Consider the following 19,117-nt stretch of genomic DNA (forward strand, 5'->3'; position numbering starts at 1 on the left):
AATATTAATATTTATTATTATAACTAATTAATAACTAAAAAGATCATCGCCGATTGAAAAATGACCAACGGTGGGCCAAAAAATAAATTTTTAATAAAGGACAAAAATATATGACATTGTTTTTTAATCACTATATAATTATTGAACAAAACAAGTTTAAATGATATTACTGTATAACCTTTAGGATATTGAATTGTTAATCTTGATCCATATGTAATAAAAGATATATTAAAATATTATGAAATCTGTCAAATTACAATCAAGTTTCATGCTATAAATTGAACATAGTCAAAAAGGATTTATTACAATTTATAAAATAAAAATGAGAAATAAACAAAGACTATCTATAAAGGTTAAATAAATATAAATATAGAAACTAAAAAAAGTAGGAATAGAATATTGAAATTAAAATATCCAAAAACAATAATGCTATCTAAACTTGTTTAGTTGAATAAAGACATATTAATATACAAAAAATACCATATTTCTTAATAATAGAAAGAAGATAAATGGCAAGTTCGTAGCACTATTCTTGGTGGTATGTGATATTATTTTAATGATTTTGGAGTCTTTGTTTCATTTCTTTTTCACTTCAGTACCTAATAGTTATAACACTAATTAATATCCATTTTCAACAACAGAGTAAGTAATTTACTATCAAACTTATTAATAGGTATTCCTAAGAGTGTTATAAATTTATTTTAAAAATTATTTTAATTTATTTTTTATAAAATTAAAAATGCATATTTACTTCATTAATTATGAGTTTAATATTAGTAGTTATATGATAAATTGCTTAATTAAAAATTTTATAAAAATTTTTTTTCTAACAAAATAGAAAAAGAGATATCAGAATGGCATTTAGACATCTAAGTAGAGTGGTGAAACTGATAAATGGTTCATTTAATAAAAGGGAAAGAGGAAAGAAGAAGAGGTTTGTTATTTCTCTGTAAGAAAACTGCCTCATAAGTTCCAACACATATCCCTGGTGGGTCAGATCATTTATCCCCACTTCCTCCTGGCATCAATTTGTTCACTTGCACATGTTCTTTGCACTTCAGTCCTTTCATTACAGACACAATCCCTTTCCATCCCAACATCTTACATTTCCTACAATAAATTGTCCTTTTCACAGGGCCAGACCATCATTCTTCTTATATAATTGTCCTATTCATGGGCCAAATAGTCATTTTTTCTTCATAAATTTGGCCATCATTCTTTTATATAGTTATCCTATGTTTGTCTTAAACTATTATTGTTTTATTGCGCCAATTTTATTTTTATAATATGATAATATATTAATGTATTTTTATCTTCAGTTGTTATTATTTTACCAATAAGATTAAATGCATGTTTGGTTTGATTGATCAATGCAGTTAGATGCCGGTAGCTGATAACTGATAAATTAAACCGTTTGATTAAATCTTATTAGAGATTGTTGTTAGTATGTTCAATGACTAGTGAGAGTATAGTTTATCTTTAATATATTTTATTTTATTATACTATATTCAATGATACAAATTAATAAAAATAACTTTTAATAATTAAAAATATTATAGTAATCTTTTGGCTCAATTGTATTTATTATTAAAAATATTTATAAAAATTATTTTAAAAGTATGAATTTAAATTTAAATTTCATTGATTAAAGTTTTAAATATCATAATTATAAATATTATAATTAGTTAACTATAACTAATGCTTTTAAAATAATAATTATTTATTATAAAATATAAAAATTAATTATATGAGATCAACTTAAAGTAAGTTATTATTAATAAATTTTAATAATGATAATAATGTCTGAATAAATAAAAAATATCAATTATCAGCTAATTAAAAAAAATTAAAATAGAACTGATGCAATTAATAACTGATTAGGATTAAATCAACTATTAGTTGTTGTTTCTTAAATTTTTACTAAATATTTTAATATTGCTGTTAGAAACGGCTATCAATACTCTAAATATTAATTTAAAAGAAAAATTTTAGACCTTAAAAATCTCCATTAAGTTATGATTTTGCATATTTACAATTGGTTGTTTGTGGTTTCTTTTACAATTTAAAATACACGTTTTTTGCTGCAGTTAAATCTTTTAGACATATCTCTAGAGATCGATTATAGCTTTTATGCTATTTCCTATTGATAATGTATATGAATTATTGAGTTTCAATCAATACATTTCATTTTATTTTGATACTTGTATGCACCGTATCATATCATATCATATCATAATGTGTGTATAGAATGATTCTAGTTTTCTTTTTTCATTCAACTTGGGGATGAAAATGAATAGACATACCCATGTTTGCTTACTCCATGTGTCTAGTGGACTTGTGCAAATTCACCCATTTCAAGAGCACAAACATGTTAATTATTAATTAGTACTAGATTGAAGATTAAATATCCTAAAAAAATCTAACCTATTCGATAATAATTAATATTCTAAAACTATTTTACTACCTACTTAACTATATTAAAATTATTTTATTCTTAGGAGCGAGAGGTTTTTTGATGGAGTCCTCTCTTCCATACTAAGTGAATATTAGATATTACGAGGAGTATAAAAATACAGTCACCTATTATTATATAGTCCATAACCGTTAGATCTCCTATAAGTAAGAAGAAAAGTTATAATATAACACAAAGTGATCAAAATATGATACTTAAAAGTTTAAGAGCCTTGCAACGGTCCATGAAAGGATGCGATTGAATTGGGGAGTTGGGGTGTGGAACATTTGGGGTAAGGTCGATGACAACGAATCAAGTTGAGATGATTGGGGATGATTAGACCCCCATTTTGTGAATGGTGGTGCTCCACTTGAAATCTTTTCAAGTTTCATATGGGAGTGTTACTCATTTATGCACCCAAAGGTGTTTTCGTCATCATATTTTTATAGGCCATTTCCTTTTCTTTTCTTTTTATCATTAGCTACATATGAATTAAATTCAAAAGAAAATTCTATTATGATATGCTTAAGATCACATATTTATTTGCTCTTCTTTTTTATAATTCGTATCTTCTTGTTATTGGGATGGATGTGCAGAAATATCCATGATTAATAATCATCGAGGATTGGCTTCTACACAGATGCTTCTTCCAGATCTCTGCGAATTACGAATTCTTTTTTTTCCCCATGTGTTGGACTTGAATGCACTAAAAAAGAAGAAGAAGAAAATTAATTAATTGTATTTTATTAATACCTTAAACTCTTAGTATTTTGAAAATTATTCTAAATGAATTGAACTGTTAGCTTTTTACAATATAAAATAGGTACTCAACTATCAAGCTATTATAGTACATTGTTGGCATTTTTAAAGAGTGAACGTCACTAAACTTTAAAAAACAATGCTAAGGTAACTTTGTTTTTATTTATAATTCTGGACCTGAATGATCTCTTCAAAATTATTGATCACTTAATTATTTAAATTAATTAGGGTCTATTGTTATTATTTTAATTGTAATATCTTCTCAATTTGAAAAATTAGAGCTGCATATTTTTATTTAAGAATAATTATATATATATATATATATATATTATATACCGACAAGGAATGAATTAATATACAACCATTGTTATGTCTGTGGAGGATTTTTCCAAGAAATAATGGATCCCTCTTCCACAGTATTTGGACATCATCACGTTGTGATTAGATATCAACATGGAAAAAATTAATGGGTCGCCGACGGAATATATGCATTGAATTGTTCTTCTTTTCTTTTTCTTCAATAGAAAATGTTGAAAAGATGAGGCCTAACTCTTTGGTTCTTTAATTCTCTTGATGATCACTTTTTTGATATTATGTTAGATTCATAAGAATATATGAGAGAGATCCCAACGCCCACTCCAATTCTTGGGCAGTTGATTATGTATTTTGCCAAAATTTTCCCACTAATTATAGGTTCTTTTTTGCTCACTTTGCTTGATTGATGTCCCATAAAGACCACAAAAAATGAAGTGAAATATAGCAGAATAAAGAAAACTATATATGACCAATGGGAAAACATCAGCCAGCATGAGTCTTAATTTGTCCCCTCTGTGTCTAAATAGAGACTGCTCCAAAGAGATCATAATTATTATTTGAGCTGAATAAGATTGTTAACATTAATTTCATCATCAACACTATTAGAAAAAAGTTATTTGTCTTTTTTAAAGTCAATTTTATCATAAATGTTGTAATACTATTTTCTGAATCTCATTCTATAGTTTGAATTTTAAAAGAAATAATTGTTTTAATATATAATCAGAGAATTTCGAATTCGATTAATGGTAATTTCTATTTTATTAAATTAAAAAATCAATGTATTGATAACTCAAAAAGAATATTCATGTGATTAAGTGAGATGATTAGTTTAAGAGAAAACTCATCTACTAAAATATATGGGTGTGAAGTGAATAATAAGATTCTTGGATTGATGAGTATGAATCTTGTTCAGTTTGATGACCTATTTGGCTTTTACAATGAGAGAAATGAATGAATCTAGATCCTTGCTCTACTCTAATCATGAATTTTCAATTCATCAAACGGTTCTAATTAAATTGGAAAAGATTCCATGACTACGTCCTCATGTGGGAATCTGCATGGGTGTGAAGGTGTACTAAACTTGTCTTTTCTTTTTTCTTTTCTAAATTTTATTTCTAAGAACAGGATTTAATATATACTAACAATAATTATATGTATGTCACTGTAAGCTTGCATCACTGGCCACCCAGCTACAAGAAAAGTGATCGACTCGGATACTCACTACTATATGCTCTACGTGTACAACACCTCTCTCTCTCTCTCCCTCTCTGAAGCACAGAATGGATAACTGGAGAATTCTCTTTATTCTTTCTTTTTAATTTCTTTAGTTTATTATTATTATTATTTCTTTTAATCATTCTCTTCACTGATCGAGCAATTATAAATACCAGGCTACGATTGTCGATTTTTCACTAGGAAGAAACACAAACAAAACCAATTGTTTTGGCTATTCTTCCTGATACCTTCTTTCCCTTTTTATTTCTTTCTCTAAGGAGAAAATAGAAAAAAGAAGAAAAGAAACTTATTTTCTGTTCCAAGAAAATCATCATCATGAAGAACCAACTAGGATGCTGCGCCAAGTTTCTTGAGACTTCTAAACCCTACTTTGCCATGATCTCTTTACAATTTGGTTATGCAGGCATGAATATTATTACAAAAGTGTCACTTAATCGTGGCATGAGCCACTATGTTCTTGTGGTTTACCGCCATGCCTTTGCCACTGCAGTCATTTTCCCCTTCGCTTTCATTTTTGAGAGGTTTAAACCAAAACTAATACATGGTTTTCTTCTAATTTAAACTACTTTTTCAAATATTTTTTATCCTTAAAACATTTTTGTTCCGCCTTTCTAGGAAAGCGCAGCCGAGGATTACCTTCCCAATTTTCCTGCAACTGTTTGTCCTTGGCCTTCTTGGGTATATATATAACTCGGTCCTTGTTAACTAATTAGTTTCTTATATTCATTATCATAATTAGGCACCAAGTTTTATATTTCATTTTTATCTTTATAATACAGGCCTGTGATAGACCAAAACTTCTACTATGCTGGGTTGAAATTCACTTCACCAACTTTCTCATGTGCAATGAGCAACATGCTTCCTGCTATGACATTTATCATGGCACTCATATTTAGGTGAGCGCCTTAAATTAAGTTTCAACTCTTCTGGGTACCCTTATTTAGCTACTATGCTTAATCAACTTTTTCTTTTTTAAATTTGTGGGCATGTAACAGAATGGAGAAACTGGACATTAAGAAAATAAGATGCCAAGCAAAGATTGCAGGGACTGTAGTAACAGTGGCAGGAGCAATGTTGATGACATTATACAAAGGTCCTATAGTAGAGATGGTGTGGTCTAAGCATGTTCATCCTCGTAAATCCTATGTTACTGATACTACTGGGACCACTGACAAAGACTGGCTCAAAGGCTCCATCCTTCTTATCATTGCTACTCTTGCCTGGGCTTCCTTGTTTGTATTACAAGTAATAATCAATTTGCACTTTATTTATTTATTTCTTAATTTACTTTTCATTAAAAGATAATATTATTAGTAATATGCAAATTTTGCATGTGACATGATAGACTAAAGCATTGAAGACGTACAAGAATCATCAGCTCTCTTTAACAACATTGGTCTGCTTTATGGGCACTCTACAAGCAATTGCTGTGACCTTTGCAATGGAGCACAAAACCTCTGCATGGCAAATTGGCTGGGACATGAACCTCCTTGCTGCTGCCTATGCTGTAACTCTCTCTATCTTTCACTTTTGTTTTTCTAGATGACAAGTTTCCTTTTGCACCCTTCTCTTAGTGGGGCTGCAGGCAGGGTTCATACTCGAACCCTCGCAGCTCTATAATGACTCAAGTATCACTGAGTGTATTAAGCTTATTAATTGTGCATTGGAAATTTTTGTTCATTTTATTGTTAAGTAACTGGATCTTGGTTTCTCAATGAATAGGGGATTGTGACATCAAGCATTTCATACTATGTCCAAGGATTAGTGATAAAGAAAAGGGGTCCAGTGTTTGCTACTGCTTTTAGCCCTTTGATGATGATAGTTGTTGCCATCATGGGTTCTTTCATCTTGGCAGAAAAGATATTCCTTGGAGGGTAATTAATTAATTCTTCTCTTCATTGTATATGTATATACACATGCATGCATCTCCAATATTCCTTAATTAGCAGTATCCTCTAATATAGCAGTTTTATCTAGGGCAGCATATATTATCACCTCTTTTTTAATTTTCTCAATAGTATAAATAGAATCTTACATGATCATGAAGTACAGATTCTCCCGTTTCCTTTCTAAGTATTCCCAATATTAATATTATTATGGAATTATTAGCTTAATGAGCTATTACTAATTAGCTTATTAATTAAATTGTGGGTGCAGTGTGATTGGAGCTGTTTTGATAGTTATAGGGCTTTATGCAGTCCTATGGGGAAAGCACAAGGAGAGAATGGTACAGGATTCTGATGAAGAGATACTTGATCCTGTAAAGGGTGTTCAAGGGAATGGCAATTCAGTTGCAATTCAAGATATTGAAGCTAATGAAGTTGATTTGCAAAAAGTAGAAGCTAACAACAATAATAACAAGCTCTCTGCAATGGCCATTACCATGCCAATGCCTATACCTGAGCTTCCTATCAAAGTCAGCCAAGACCCCAAAGCCTAATCAAGAGAGAATTGATTGGGATAGGCTTCGTTTTTGTCTCTGAAATGGCCTTTTATTATGTTTTCTTTTTCTTTTTCTTTTTTTGTTGTGTTATATGATTTGTATCAATGTCTCCAAGGAGAAGTTATATAGTACTGATGGAATTAAATGAGAGAACCCAGAAAATTCCTCATTTTGCACAAATATTAAGGACTTCATGATTGATTTTACAGAATTAATTGCTGACGTCTGATGCAGATTCCACTAAAAGAATGCTATAGTGGGTTGACTTAGTTTTCATGTGTATATGTTTGTTGGGCTAGCTAGTTGAAATTTTTTCTCGGCTAGCTAGAATCATAAAATTTCCTTGCATCTGATGCTTCCTATCTGAAATTCCAACAGCAACTAAACAGGAGCTGTAGCTAGCAACCCATGTTCTTGATACTATATATAGTGAGATACAATTTGGACATCCTATGAGTATATATATATATTATATATCCTTTTGTTTCTTTTCTTAATTATATTCCTCTTTTCTTTTTCTCCGATTTCTTAGCATTAGGGTATATATTGGGTTGCTGACAAGAAAATCACTAGACATAATATATAATATAGACATCACCTTATATATATGATTCCTATTGTTTATGGAGAAGAATAGAGGGTTCTTGAGAAAAAGTTGCAGTAGTTGATGTTGTTGCTTTGCTTCTTTTCCACTTGTTTGGGACCCATTAATTAACCTATTCACTCTCTCCCCATTGCCCTACCATCATTTTGTCTTAATTAGTGACAGCTTAATTAGGCATGGTAAAGCCAGAATCTCATATTAAGAGGAGTACAATAACATTAACTTATATGCAAGAAAAATTAAATTAAAGGGGATGTATATCTTTTTAAGAGGGTAATTATAATTCTTTTATTAGGTATAATATTATCATGTCACACACGATCAAATTTAGTAGAATTTCACAGATACCGGTACACTTTATTTATCATGTTATTTATAGACATAATCAATAAAATTTAGTTGCAATTAATTAATAATACTATATTATCTAAAATAATCAAATTTAGTTCAACTATAAATAATGTGGCATTATTAATTAACAAGACTCATTTTTTGTACATTACATTTTCCTTGTGTAAGTGATCTTTTATTATTATTTAAGAATGGGGAAAAACATGCAATTGGAGATTACTACCCAAGCAAATAGACTGCCCAATACACCCAAAAAGAGGAACCTAGAACCCACAATTGCAATATCTCATATATTATTATTAGCTTATGAACATAACTATATAACTTCAAAAAATGCTTATTAAAAAAAAACTTCAAAATTTATTAAATGGAACAATAATTGTTATTATTAAATTAGAACATAAACAAATATAATCATCAATGATTGTTTAAGTAAATGCAAAATAGGTATCTGTGGAGACAGCAGTATCAAAATTTCTATATATCTGCCTCCTAAATACTTTTAGAAACAGAAATAAATAATAAAGTATTTTTGACTCTCTAAAAGCCCCTTTTGCTGTAGTGGTGGCAAATGATCTTTGATGTATAAATTAAAACAAATTAGCTGATGTACCCTAAACAGTTCCATGCAGCTACCAGAGATCTAATTATTCTGTTTTTTAATTGTCAGATTTGTATATATATATATATATATATATATTAAAAAAAAAGGTTCTTTTTTGTTTCACTATTTAATTAATATTCTCACATTATTTTTCTTTTTACTTTTGTATACTCACATGTATATTTTACCTTCAAAATATTCGTATAAATCTTCATGCATGACGAACACATATTTATTCTTAGATGTACACAATTTTCAAATCAGTACTTTTGTATAACCTCTAAGTATCATGTTCTTTAATGGTGTACAATGAATTTCCTATTTATATAATTTAATATTAAAATATCTAATGAAACTAATTAAATAATATTCTTTTGTTAAAGTTTGTACTAATGTTCTTTTAAAAAAAAATATTTATCAGTTCGAGATATTCTATTTGTCTATTATTTTGGTAAATAAAATTTAAAATCTTCCATTTTTATTGATTTATTGTATAAATCTTATTTAGTAATAAAAATTATCAAAAACAGTTAAATTTGTTTTATATATTATTATTTTATTAATTTAAATAAATTAAATGCTGATATCAAACTTAATATTAATAGTTTTAGACACTATGAGTAAATTCTATAAAAATGAAAACTTAGACTAAGTAAAAAAAATTAATTAATTAATATTTTTTTGTTTAAAACTAAAAATTTAACTTTTAACAAACATAAGAGAAGATATATTTGTATGGATAACCTAACTATTAAAATTTTGAACTGATTTAATTAAGTTGGCAGTTAAATAAATAGATGAGTGTAGATTCCAACTACTAGAATTAAACTCAAATCAATAGTGAAATAACGAGAACTAGCTACTTGGTCGGTTAAATTTATCATTATAAATTGCTTATAAATTTTTTATGCTTCAGTGATGTGAAATTTCTAATACCTCAGAGATAATTTAGCAACTAACCCTTGTAGTTGTTATGGAGATGTAAGGTTGATGATCATGAGTTGATATGTGCATACATCAATACAGGCATTTATGCAGCCAAATGAAGACACAATGTATCATGTGACTAGCGAATATTGTACAATTTTTATGCCCAATTTAGATAAATAACGAAAGGTTATTTTGGTTTATAGTTTGTGGTGTTTGATTCAGTATTCCAAAGTGTGTAATGTCACTTTGATTCAATTGTTCCCATCATACGTAATTTCATAGAGAATTGCCACAAGTCAACTTGTGATTTTATTCCTTTGTTTGCCCGTTTTGTTGTTGATTTGTACAAATCACCCTGTACTTTAATTAATTCTTTCAATGTTAAATAACTTTCTTTTTTTTTTCTTTATTGACAATATTTATATTCTTCAATTTTAATTATTTGATCATTTTAACTTTCGCAATATAATAGATATCTGAATTATTATTATTTTTTTGATATTTTAACACTTCTTGACAATATGTCTTCATTCAATACATTCACGCGTATTGCACGAAAGTACTTAAATATTATAAAAAATAAAATTTAAATGTAATATTAAATTAAATTGAAAGTTAAAAGCTTTTTGGGTATTAAAAAATATAAATATTTAACGATCTCTTACATTAAATTAAAATTTAAAATGTTAAATAAACTAATCGGATATAAATTTAAAAAAATAGATATGTTTCAATATTTATTCAATAGAAGTTGAATGCAAATTATTTATATAATATAGAATTTACAGTAGTAAAGATAATAGCGAGTATCTATGATACTGGCTAAGGCGCAAAGTATAGATGAAAATTACAAGAAATGTAAATCTTAGTTTCTTTTAAATTATACAACAGAAGTAATTATCTCTTTATTTTTAAACTTTTTTTCTTTTAGTATACTTATTTGAAGCAATAGTTGTACTTAAGTAGGAACTTCCGGTTACTGATTTAATTTAACGATTAAATTATATGAAATAAAATTCTCCATTAGTATAAAAGAAAAAAAAAAAAAGTAGAGTGAAGTAATAAATAAATAAAAGGAAGGTGTATGAGTAGGTAGTGTTTTCTCAACACAAAATCATATACAACAAATCTATCAAATAATGAGAAAAGAAAAAAAAAAAAAAGTAAGCAAAGAATCGGAAATATCTTTCATGAGGGCCAACTAGGAAACACCATGACAGAGTGGCTGTCATTTTCATCAAATAGATAAGATTATATGTCAATGAGGATAATTTAAACAGCATATCTAAATATTTTATTTATATATATATAAGCCCACTTGAAAGCAGTATATTAATAACCCTTGCCTCTTGTATAAAGGAGAAAATAAAGTAATAATAATATCTTTTAAATTCAGTTTTCCATAGACATCAATTAACAGAAATTATGAGATTATAACTCATTGGGAAAAGAAATATTACCAACCATTTGAATCGGCCCTTCTGTGTATAAATAAGGCCTAATTTAATATATGAAAATTAGTTCAAATAATAAGAATATTTACTTTTTGAGGTAAAAGGTTTCGAGTTTGAGTAATTTCTTTCTCACTGGTTGAGTTTCACCTTTATAGTAAGTGTAAAAGGATAATTATCTCTTACTATACAGTTCACAGCCCGTTAGCTTTTCCGTGAATAAAAAAATAACACTTAATTTAAAGTTTTTTATATATTTTTATGATTTTGAGTAAATACTTTGTTATATCTAACCTGATTTTTCTTTCAAAAACCAATTAAAAATACAATTGATTTCAATTGTGTTCAAAGCATACTCAACAATGTTTCTTATATGTTTTCCTATTAAATTATAAGTAATATACTTCCTATTTTAATTTTTCTTGCAATACATATTTTGAGAATAATTCCTATTTTACTGCCTCATCAATCTTTTATCAAAAAAGAAAAAGAAAGAAGAAAAAAAATAAAGAAAAAAATGTGACTCTTGAAAAAAATAAAATATATTTTTAAAAATAGTTCTTTTCATATTAAAATTTAATGAGAAAAAATTTAAAAAATGAAAATGATTTAAGAACTATTTTAGAATTTTAATTTTTAAATATAATAAAAAAAGCATGATTTAAAAATGTTGTTAGGAACTAAAATAAATGAAATAAACAGTGTTTGTTTATTTATATATTAAAAATGAGATTAGATTAGTTAAGAGTATAGGAAAAGTTAAAAAGGTTGGTACAAAAATGTATTGAATGTTTATTGTTTTGAATGTATGATTAGGCTTTTGAAATAAGAGAAAAGAATGTGACAACGATTCTCCACATATAATTGTTAGTATCTTCCATACGTATGCAATGCCACTAAGTCTCTGCAAAATCTACGTTTACAGCATTCTCTTTAAATTATTGGTTTGATTCTTTATTTGTGGTGCTCCTGCTGCTGCTGATTATTATGTGAAACTTTTTTAGATACATTTAATAAAATTAATTATATAATAATATTACTTATTAGATACTATATTTACATTTATTATTATTAATTATTTATCACTTTTTTAAAAGAGGAAGAATTCATTAGAAAAATAAATGAGTATAAATAGAAAAATCTTGGGAGAAAAAATCCAGTGGGATAAAACCTCATAAAAAAAGAGAATATAATTAAAATATAGTAAAGTTGAATAAAAACATATCTAAGAAACAATTGCACCGAGTCCAATAAAATCAAATGTAACAATTACTGATAATAACGTATGTTATTGTATAATTAATTTTATTTATGGATGGCATATTGATATACTGAATCTATTTAAAAATATTTTTTATTTTTCAGATATAAGCTCGTGTTTATAGAGATATTAGTTTTATATGTTTGGATAATTGCATTTTCTTTTTTTAATATTCAATTCCATTACTAGTCAGATTAAGAAAATGGGTGTCTGCTTTTCTGCTTACACTGATTTTCTTTTCCTTTATTAATTAGATGTGGCATCTGATCACCTTTAATTTGTTTCACTTCCACTAATTATTTATAAATCAGAATTATGGAATCTCATTTTCTTTTTATTTTTCTTTTTTGAAATACTGAGATGTAAAGGGTAAAAAGAAGGTAAATCTCTCTTTCCAACCCAATTTAATATATAAAGGAATTCAAATCTTCATAAATCATAACGATGCAATGAAACATTCTTAATCCCAGTAGGCGAATACCTTTTACAGTTTGGGTCAGTGGAGTCAAAAGAAAAGTGATTATAAAAATTAAATTCTCAATGGATTAAAAATATTTTTTTGAATAAAATAGATTCTAAGAATACTAATAAATTATAAATAAATTCTCAATTTCTAAAAATTGAGTGGATACTCATTGATCACCCACAGTAGCATTTGTGTAGAAGGTACATCTAATGTGTTCATTCTGTCAAGAAAGAACTCAAAATTAATCTTTTAATATTTATTAACCGAATCTTAAATAGTGTGTGTTTGGAGTAGTAATCTTATTACTGTAAGGACACAATTGGAATAAATATAAAAATAATTATTTTTTAACCATTATACGACAAGAGAAAAGCCTTCCATAATGACTTGGGTAATGTGTAGGATTACCAATAATATGCCTTCTTTTCATCACTTAATTATGGGAAAGATGATTTAAATTAAGTGGCAAATGATGGATTAAGATCATGAATCTGACCAACCACACTAACCCCATATATAATGTTTCTTAATACAGATACAAATACAATACAAGAGATCCTAAACTCAAAAAACATAAATTAAATTTGTTTATGGTGACAATGACTTAATTCATCCTTTTGCTTAAACACATAAAATGTGTTTTGATTTGCAACATCCAGTGATCCTATTCTTCCTTCTCTAAAGTCATTTTAGCCACAACTTTTGGTCATTTTAATATTTAATTATTATGCAAGGATATGATATAACAAGTTATTGATGCATGTCATGTTCCTATTTGTGCAATTTTTATCTCACCATCAGAATATAATTTAATTGATTCTGATTCAAAAGGTAGATACATTATATCATATTTCTGAATTATTATTCTAATCTCTTTTTGTTTCAGTTCAGGCTGCGGGTAGGGTACACAAGAAAAGAGTTGGCTGGGCCAGTCTTTCTTAACCCCTATGCACTGGTCTGGGCTTGTAAATTAAGATCTCTGTGACAAAACTATAGATTTTGGGCTAAAATCCATATAAGCATTTCATTTTGACAATTTTTTAGCTATAAAGAAAGAAAAAAAAAAAAATTAACTTCAGAACACTATAAGAAGAAAAAAGAAAAAGAGAAACTAAGAGAATCATTTACAGTAAGGTCCTGAACAAGTAAGCAGGTCAGCTGCCGCGAGAGGCTGAATCATCCTTAGGAAGAGCAACATAGTTTATAGGTGTTGCATTATGAAACCTGCTCTCTCTACGCTCTTTCCCTGCGGAGATTACATGACGGCCTGGAGTAGCCACACGGCGGCCAGTTGGTGTTCCAGCCATGGTGTTGGCACTTGTGCTCTGGCCCAAAGGCTTCTTCGGTCTTGAACCGTAGAGTGCCTCTTGTTCAGCAGCAAATTGCTCTTGCTGACGTTTCTGTTCCTGTAAAAGATTTTTCAAAACAAAATATGCATGAAACACGTAGATTAAAGAAAAAGAAGCTGACAATTTATGTGAATTGTTTTACATTTGCAATTGAACAAAAGAGAGGGGGAAGTACATAAATAGCTAGAAAAGTATATACCCGAGATCGCCGCTTCTCTTCCTCTCTCTCCTGTCTCATTTCAGTATATTCCTCCAGAGTTTTTAACAGGGGAGCCTAAATGTTAAAAAAGATTTAGGTACTGCAAATAGCTAAACTTGACACTAACAAATACAAAGCTCATGACTTACCTTGTCATACAAGAATGAAATTCCCTTCTCCAGTTCCCATGCTTTCACCTTTGCAGTCAAATTCTCAACAATAGCTAGACAGCAAATGATTTTGAAAGTTATATTCCAGCTTGATCAAACATTAAACAACTTGGCAGCAAGACTTATATAACTTTTACTCTATAAACTAAGCAATCAAAGATTTACTCTATAATTATGCTTTATTTACTCGGCAGTTTATCGTTGGTTTTAATACCAATCATCAGTACTGATACATAAGTCTCACACCATCTGTGAAACTTCACTTTCAATTACCATTCATAACACAGTACTAAAAACCAAACTACTGGTATTGCTTTTCAGCATACTCTTTAAAATAATCTAAAGTTTTACTCTCTTGCCACTAAATTGAAATGAATGAATCCGCACAATTTTCCGTGGGACAAAGTTCAAAAGCAGAAGAAACATGACTCATCTCCCTGACAGACAAAGTATTATGTTCATGATAGCACAAGCCTTGCTCTATTGTCGACATCATTAGCAACTAGCAAGATAGCCATCTCCATGACCGATTATCATTTCAGGCAGCTATCAAAGTTGTACTATAACTTGATTAACAGAAATACATACACTAGGTAAAACAAGTTGCATGATGGTTGCATGCTCACATGGTATTTTGCTGACCAGAATCCGTGCTTTTTCTGCACGTTTCAGATTTTTGTGGGCTCCTCTTCCCGCATTATAGCGATTCTCATCCTGAAATTTAAGGAACCCAAATGAAGTATTCAACAACTTTTAACTCGTATTATGGTGATTCTCAATATTTGATGCATTCACAATAGTGCTATCAAATAACAGTAATAAATATTGCTGAAAACTAAAGAAAAAACTATGACTGGTAAATTAGTCTAGTCTACAACCAAATATTATAACTGACACCAAAACATAGGTGACTTTGACCAAAGGTAGTAATGGTGCATATCAATATTAAGGACCGGCTGTCCGTATTGACTGTAAGCTAGTCAAACTAATTTATTAATAGAACTGATAACAACAGTGAACACTAAAGCCAACAATAAAAGTAGAAACCACCCACTTAATCATTGGCATGCATGCAAGAATGTTAAGTATAAAAGACAGGAATTTAATGGAACATCAGTATCTAGATAATTCTAATAAAAATTTTTAATTTCTAAAATAAGACTTACCCTTTCATATTCATCTAGCCACTGTTCTTCCTCGGATGCACATTTCCACTTCTCTACTCTTTCCAAGATATCCTTCCGGCTTAAAGCTTGGTCTTTAGCTTTTCTGATCTGGTCATCCATGCTTGAGAGCAAATCAGCTAGATCAGCATTACCTATTAAAAACACAGTACATGATATCAGCAACAAGATAAATAAAGTAAGCCACAATGACATAAAGAATAGACATTAAGCTTAGTCTGCATAAAAGGAATAAGGCACACATGTCTAGAATAATTCTGTATCACTAATATGCTCAACTAGATTTCCAAATCAGACACTCAGCTGACTTTTGTTGCCTAAAATAAAAAGAAAAATAGAAAAAGGAAATGGCAGTTATACAATAAAAGAAAATAAGAAAGGAAGAGAAAGAGAGAGAGAGAGAGAGAGAGGAGAGTTCAGAAAAAAATTCACAAAGTTACAGAATATCAACAATAAACATAATGAGAATTACTGAAGATTATACCAGCAAACCATCTACAAGAACAAAGAAAGCCAATAATTTTCTTGAAAATGCAGTAATCAAGCATGCAAGCTACATGGATTCCATTATATATGTTCATGAAACAGAGGCAGAAACAGGGAGAAAAATGGAAGGTTTGCATAAAGCAAAGCAGAAGCACATATACAAGAAGATAGAAGGCCACATTAATAGAAAAAATAAATACAAGTTTCAGACATGTCAGAACAACCAGAGAACTGAAATTCGAGCCCCAGAAACTAACACATAAACACCATAAATAATACTCAAAAATATACAGAAAGAGGAAAAAGAAAAAAGATTTAGTTTTAGAAGAAACCAGATTCTATGAGGCTAATGAGAATCTGCCTTGCTGCATCACCATCTACATCCATATGAACTCCTCGGTAGATTTCTTCCAGCTCATTTTGCCTCTTGAAAACTAACTCCTTCAACTTGCTGACTTTGAGAACATTCAATCTCTCAACTTCAACCTCAGCCTAAGAGAAATATACTATGCAATAATTTAAACATAAAAATAATAAAATATGTACATCAATAGAAAAACCCCTGCAGATAAGTAATTCTGAGAAAAGAGAAAAATATTGTGTTACCTGTTCAATAACTTCAAGAGCAAGGCACCCCGGCCTTGACGCATCATCCACTGAGGCAGAAATCAAGAAAGTAGCATAGTCCCATCTTTTCTGCTCCTCAACAGGTGTGTCCATGAGATTCCATAGCTCTGTCAATTTGCATCCAAGAACTTGAAGCTGAAATAACATAAAAGTTATAAACAATAAAATCCAGATCACTAACCATATGATATAGGACCATAAAAGCAGGGAACACATGATATGAAAAAGGGGAAAGAAGACATCAAGACAGCCACCCGTTAATCTAGCAATGATAAATACGATTTCATAATGTTGTCACCTTTTGTAGCCTTAGTTTCTTCTCCTGTTTTAGTGAATGTATCACACCCGTCAATCTAGCAAGTATGTCATTGCTGATGCTCTTGGATTGACCATTTGTAAGATCAGTCAAGCTAGGATTAATATCATTAACAGTGTTCAAGAAATCGATCGACATCACAACTGATAGGTCATGGATAATGCTAATGTTGCTATTAACTTTTTGTAATCGCAAACTCTGAAAATCAAACAAGAGAAAGCATCAGAATATGTCAAATATAAATTGTAATTACGATTTCAGTTTAGAATTCCATTATCGAGAGAACCTTTTCATTTTGAAGTTCCTTAAGATGTGACTGCAGCTCCCCCAATCTCCTCACTGTCAAATCATTTTCATCAACTTGTGGGTCAATTAACTTGCTTGAATACTCGGTGCCATTTATTTCTGCATGAATTCGAGCAATCTGCATTTGTGTCTCATTAAAGTCTTTCATTCTTCCTTGCTTTTTTAACCTCAAATCTTCCAAAGCAGGCTTTAGGGCAGATATTTGCTGCTTGAGAGTGCCCTTTCCCTTTTCAAATACAAGAAAAGGACCCAAATAAGAAGGCATTACCCAGAATAAGAAAATTGCATGTGCAGAATGGTAATAAATCCTACATGTAAAGCAAAAATAATTCAAGTGAATAATGATGCCAACAGTAATAACAGATCTAATAAGCACCAAACCCGTGAAAAGGAGACATTTTCCCCAAGAGCAGAAATAATATGGGAAATTTCAGCTTCAGCATCAGCCAATGACAGAAGTAAATCAGCTTTGTACTTTCTAGTCAATTCCACCTTTCTACGGTAAATATCAAGACATTCTTGCTCCAGTTGCAAGAGCATCTTGTCTCTTTCACTATCACCTTCCCCAATTTCATCCCAGATTTTCTGCATAAAAACACAAAAAATTTAAGGCATCAGAATAGTTAAGGTAACTAGATTCCCATTACAACCAGAAGGACGGGATTTAAAAAAAAAAAAAACATTTGAAAAAATCTACTAATTTACAAACACACAAGTAAATGATGCAAGGTTTCTATTCAAAACTCCACATCAATCAATAAATTACGAAATAGTGAATTAAATATAAAAATCCAAAACAATCATTTATAACCAATTTGAAATATTTTTTTTCTTCAATGTGCGCACAAAATGCTGATAAATTTTATCAAGTACTAATCACAAATTCAAAACCTTTTTTACAATTGATAATCAGGGAACTAAAATTTAAGTAGAGTTCAATTACTCAAATCCCTAATGCTCCAAATCCACACTACCAACCAACACAACATCTAAGAACCGTTATTAATCACCATTTCTAGTAATTTCAAAGCAAACAAACCTAAACATAACTTGAAAACATCACATTTAAACCATAAACTAGCAAAACGGAGAACAACCAAAAATAAATTCAAGCAGATGACAAATGGACCTGCAATTCGAGAAGGAGAGATCCACAAGTAGTGCGAGAAGGAGAGACTGGCGAGAAGACAGTTGCCATTTTTATTGTTTTTTTTGGCAAGAAGCATAAACCTCGAAACCCTAGAAAAATGCTATATTATAGAGAGAGCGAGCGTTACAATTACAAAAGCGTTTTTCCTTTGCTTAATTATAGTTCTTGCCTTTTTTTATATATTCTGCTGCATTACATTTGGAGAGCGAATCCCAGTAAAATTTTTAATTTTTGTTAATTATTATTCTTGGCGCCAAAATGAATGATTGATTTATCTTTTTTTTTTTTCTTTTTCTGTTTGACCTTTTAAGCGACAAGCATCTGTTCATTAAACGGCTGTTCGTTTGGATATGTCCCGACCTGTCGTTTGGAAACTTTATATTATCGTGGGTATATATCCTATAAAAAGATATCGTTGTTCTCCATATTGGTGAATGATTTCAGTTTCCCAGAAGAAA

General features: G+C 29.5%; 2 protein-coding genes across 2 annotated transcripts; one reads left to right on the forward strand and one right to left on the reverse strand.

Moving 5' to 3' along the window:
• Positions 1–4,916: 4,916 nt before the first annotated feature.
• Positions 4,917–7,385, forward strand: LOC8277199 (WAT1-related protein At5g07050). The gene is made up of 7 exons (XM_048377591.1): positions 4,917–5,283; positions 5,378–5,440; positions 5,542–5,658; positions 5,758–6,007; positions 6,108–6,269; positions 6,485–6,636; positions 6,920–7,385. Exons 1-7 carry the CDS (start codon positions 5,078–5,080, stop codon positions 7,200–7,202), a joined length of 1,233 nt encoding a protein of 410 aa, XP_048233548.1. The 5' UTR covers positions 4,917–5,077; the 3' UTR covers positions 7,203–7,385.
• A 6,457-nt stretch (positions 7,386–13,842) lies between these two features.
• LOC8277200 (65-kDa microtubule-associated protein 5) lies at positions 13,843–18,953 on the reverse strand. Its single transcript, XM_002525502.3, has 11 exons — positions 18,639–18,953; positions 17,891–18,094; positions 17,490–17,735; positions 17,186–17,401; positions 16,867–17,022; positions 16,593–16,752; positions 15,757–15,908; positions 15,217–15,304; positions 14,570–14,643; positions 14,421–14,495; positions 13,843–14,278 (listed from the first exon to the last, which is right to left on the reverse strand). The coding sequence occupies exons 1-11, from the start codon at positions 18,705–18,707 to the stop codon at positions 14,027–14,029; spliced, it is 1,692 nt and encodes a 563-aa protein (XP_002525548.2). The 5' UTR covers positions 18,708–18,953; the 3' UTR covers positions 13,843–14,026.
• Positions 18,954–19,117: the final 164 nt, after the last annotated feature.

This window comes from Ricinus communis, chromosome 8 (assembly GCF_019578655.1).
Source record: "Ricinus communis isolate WT05 ecotype wild-type chromosome 8, ASM1957865v1, whole genome shotgun sequence".
Taxonomy (NCBI): Eukaryota; Viridiplantae; Streptophyta; class Magnoliopsida; order Malpighiales; family Euphorbiaceae; genus Ricinus; species Ricinus communis.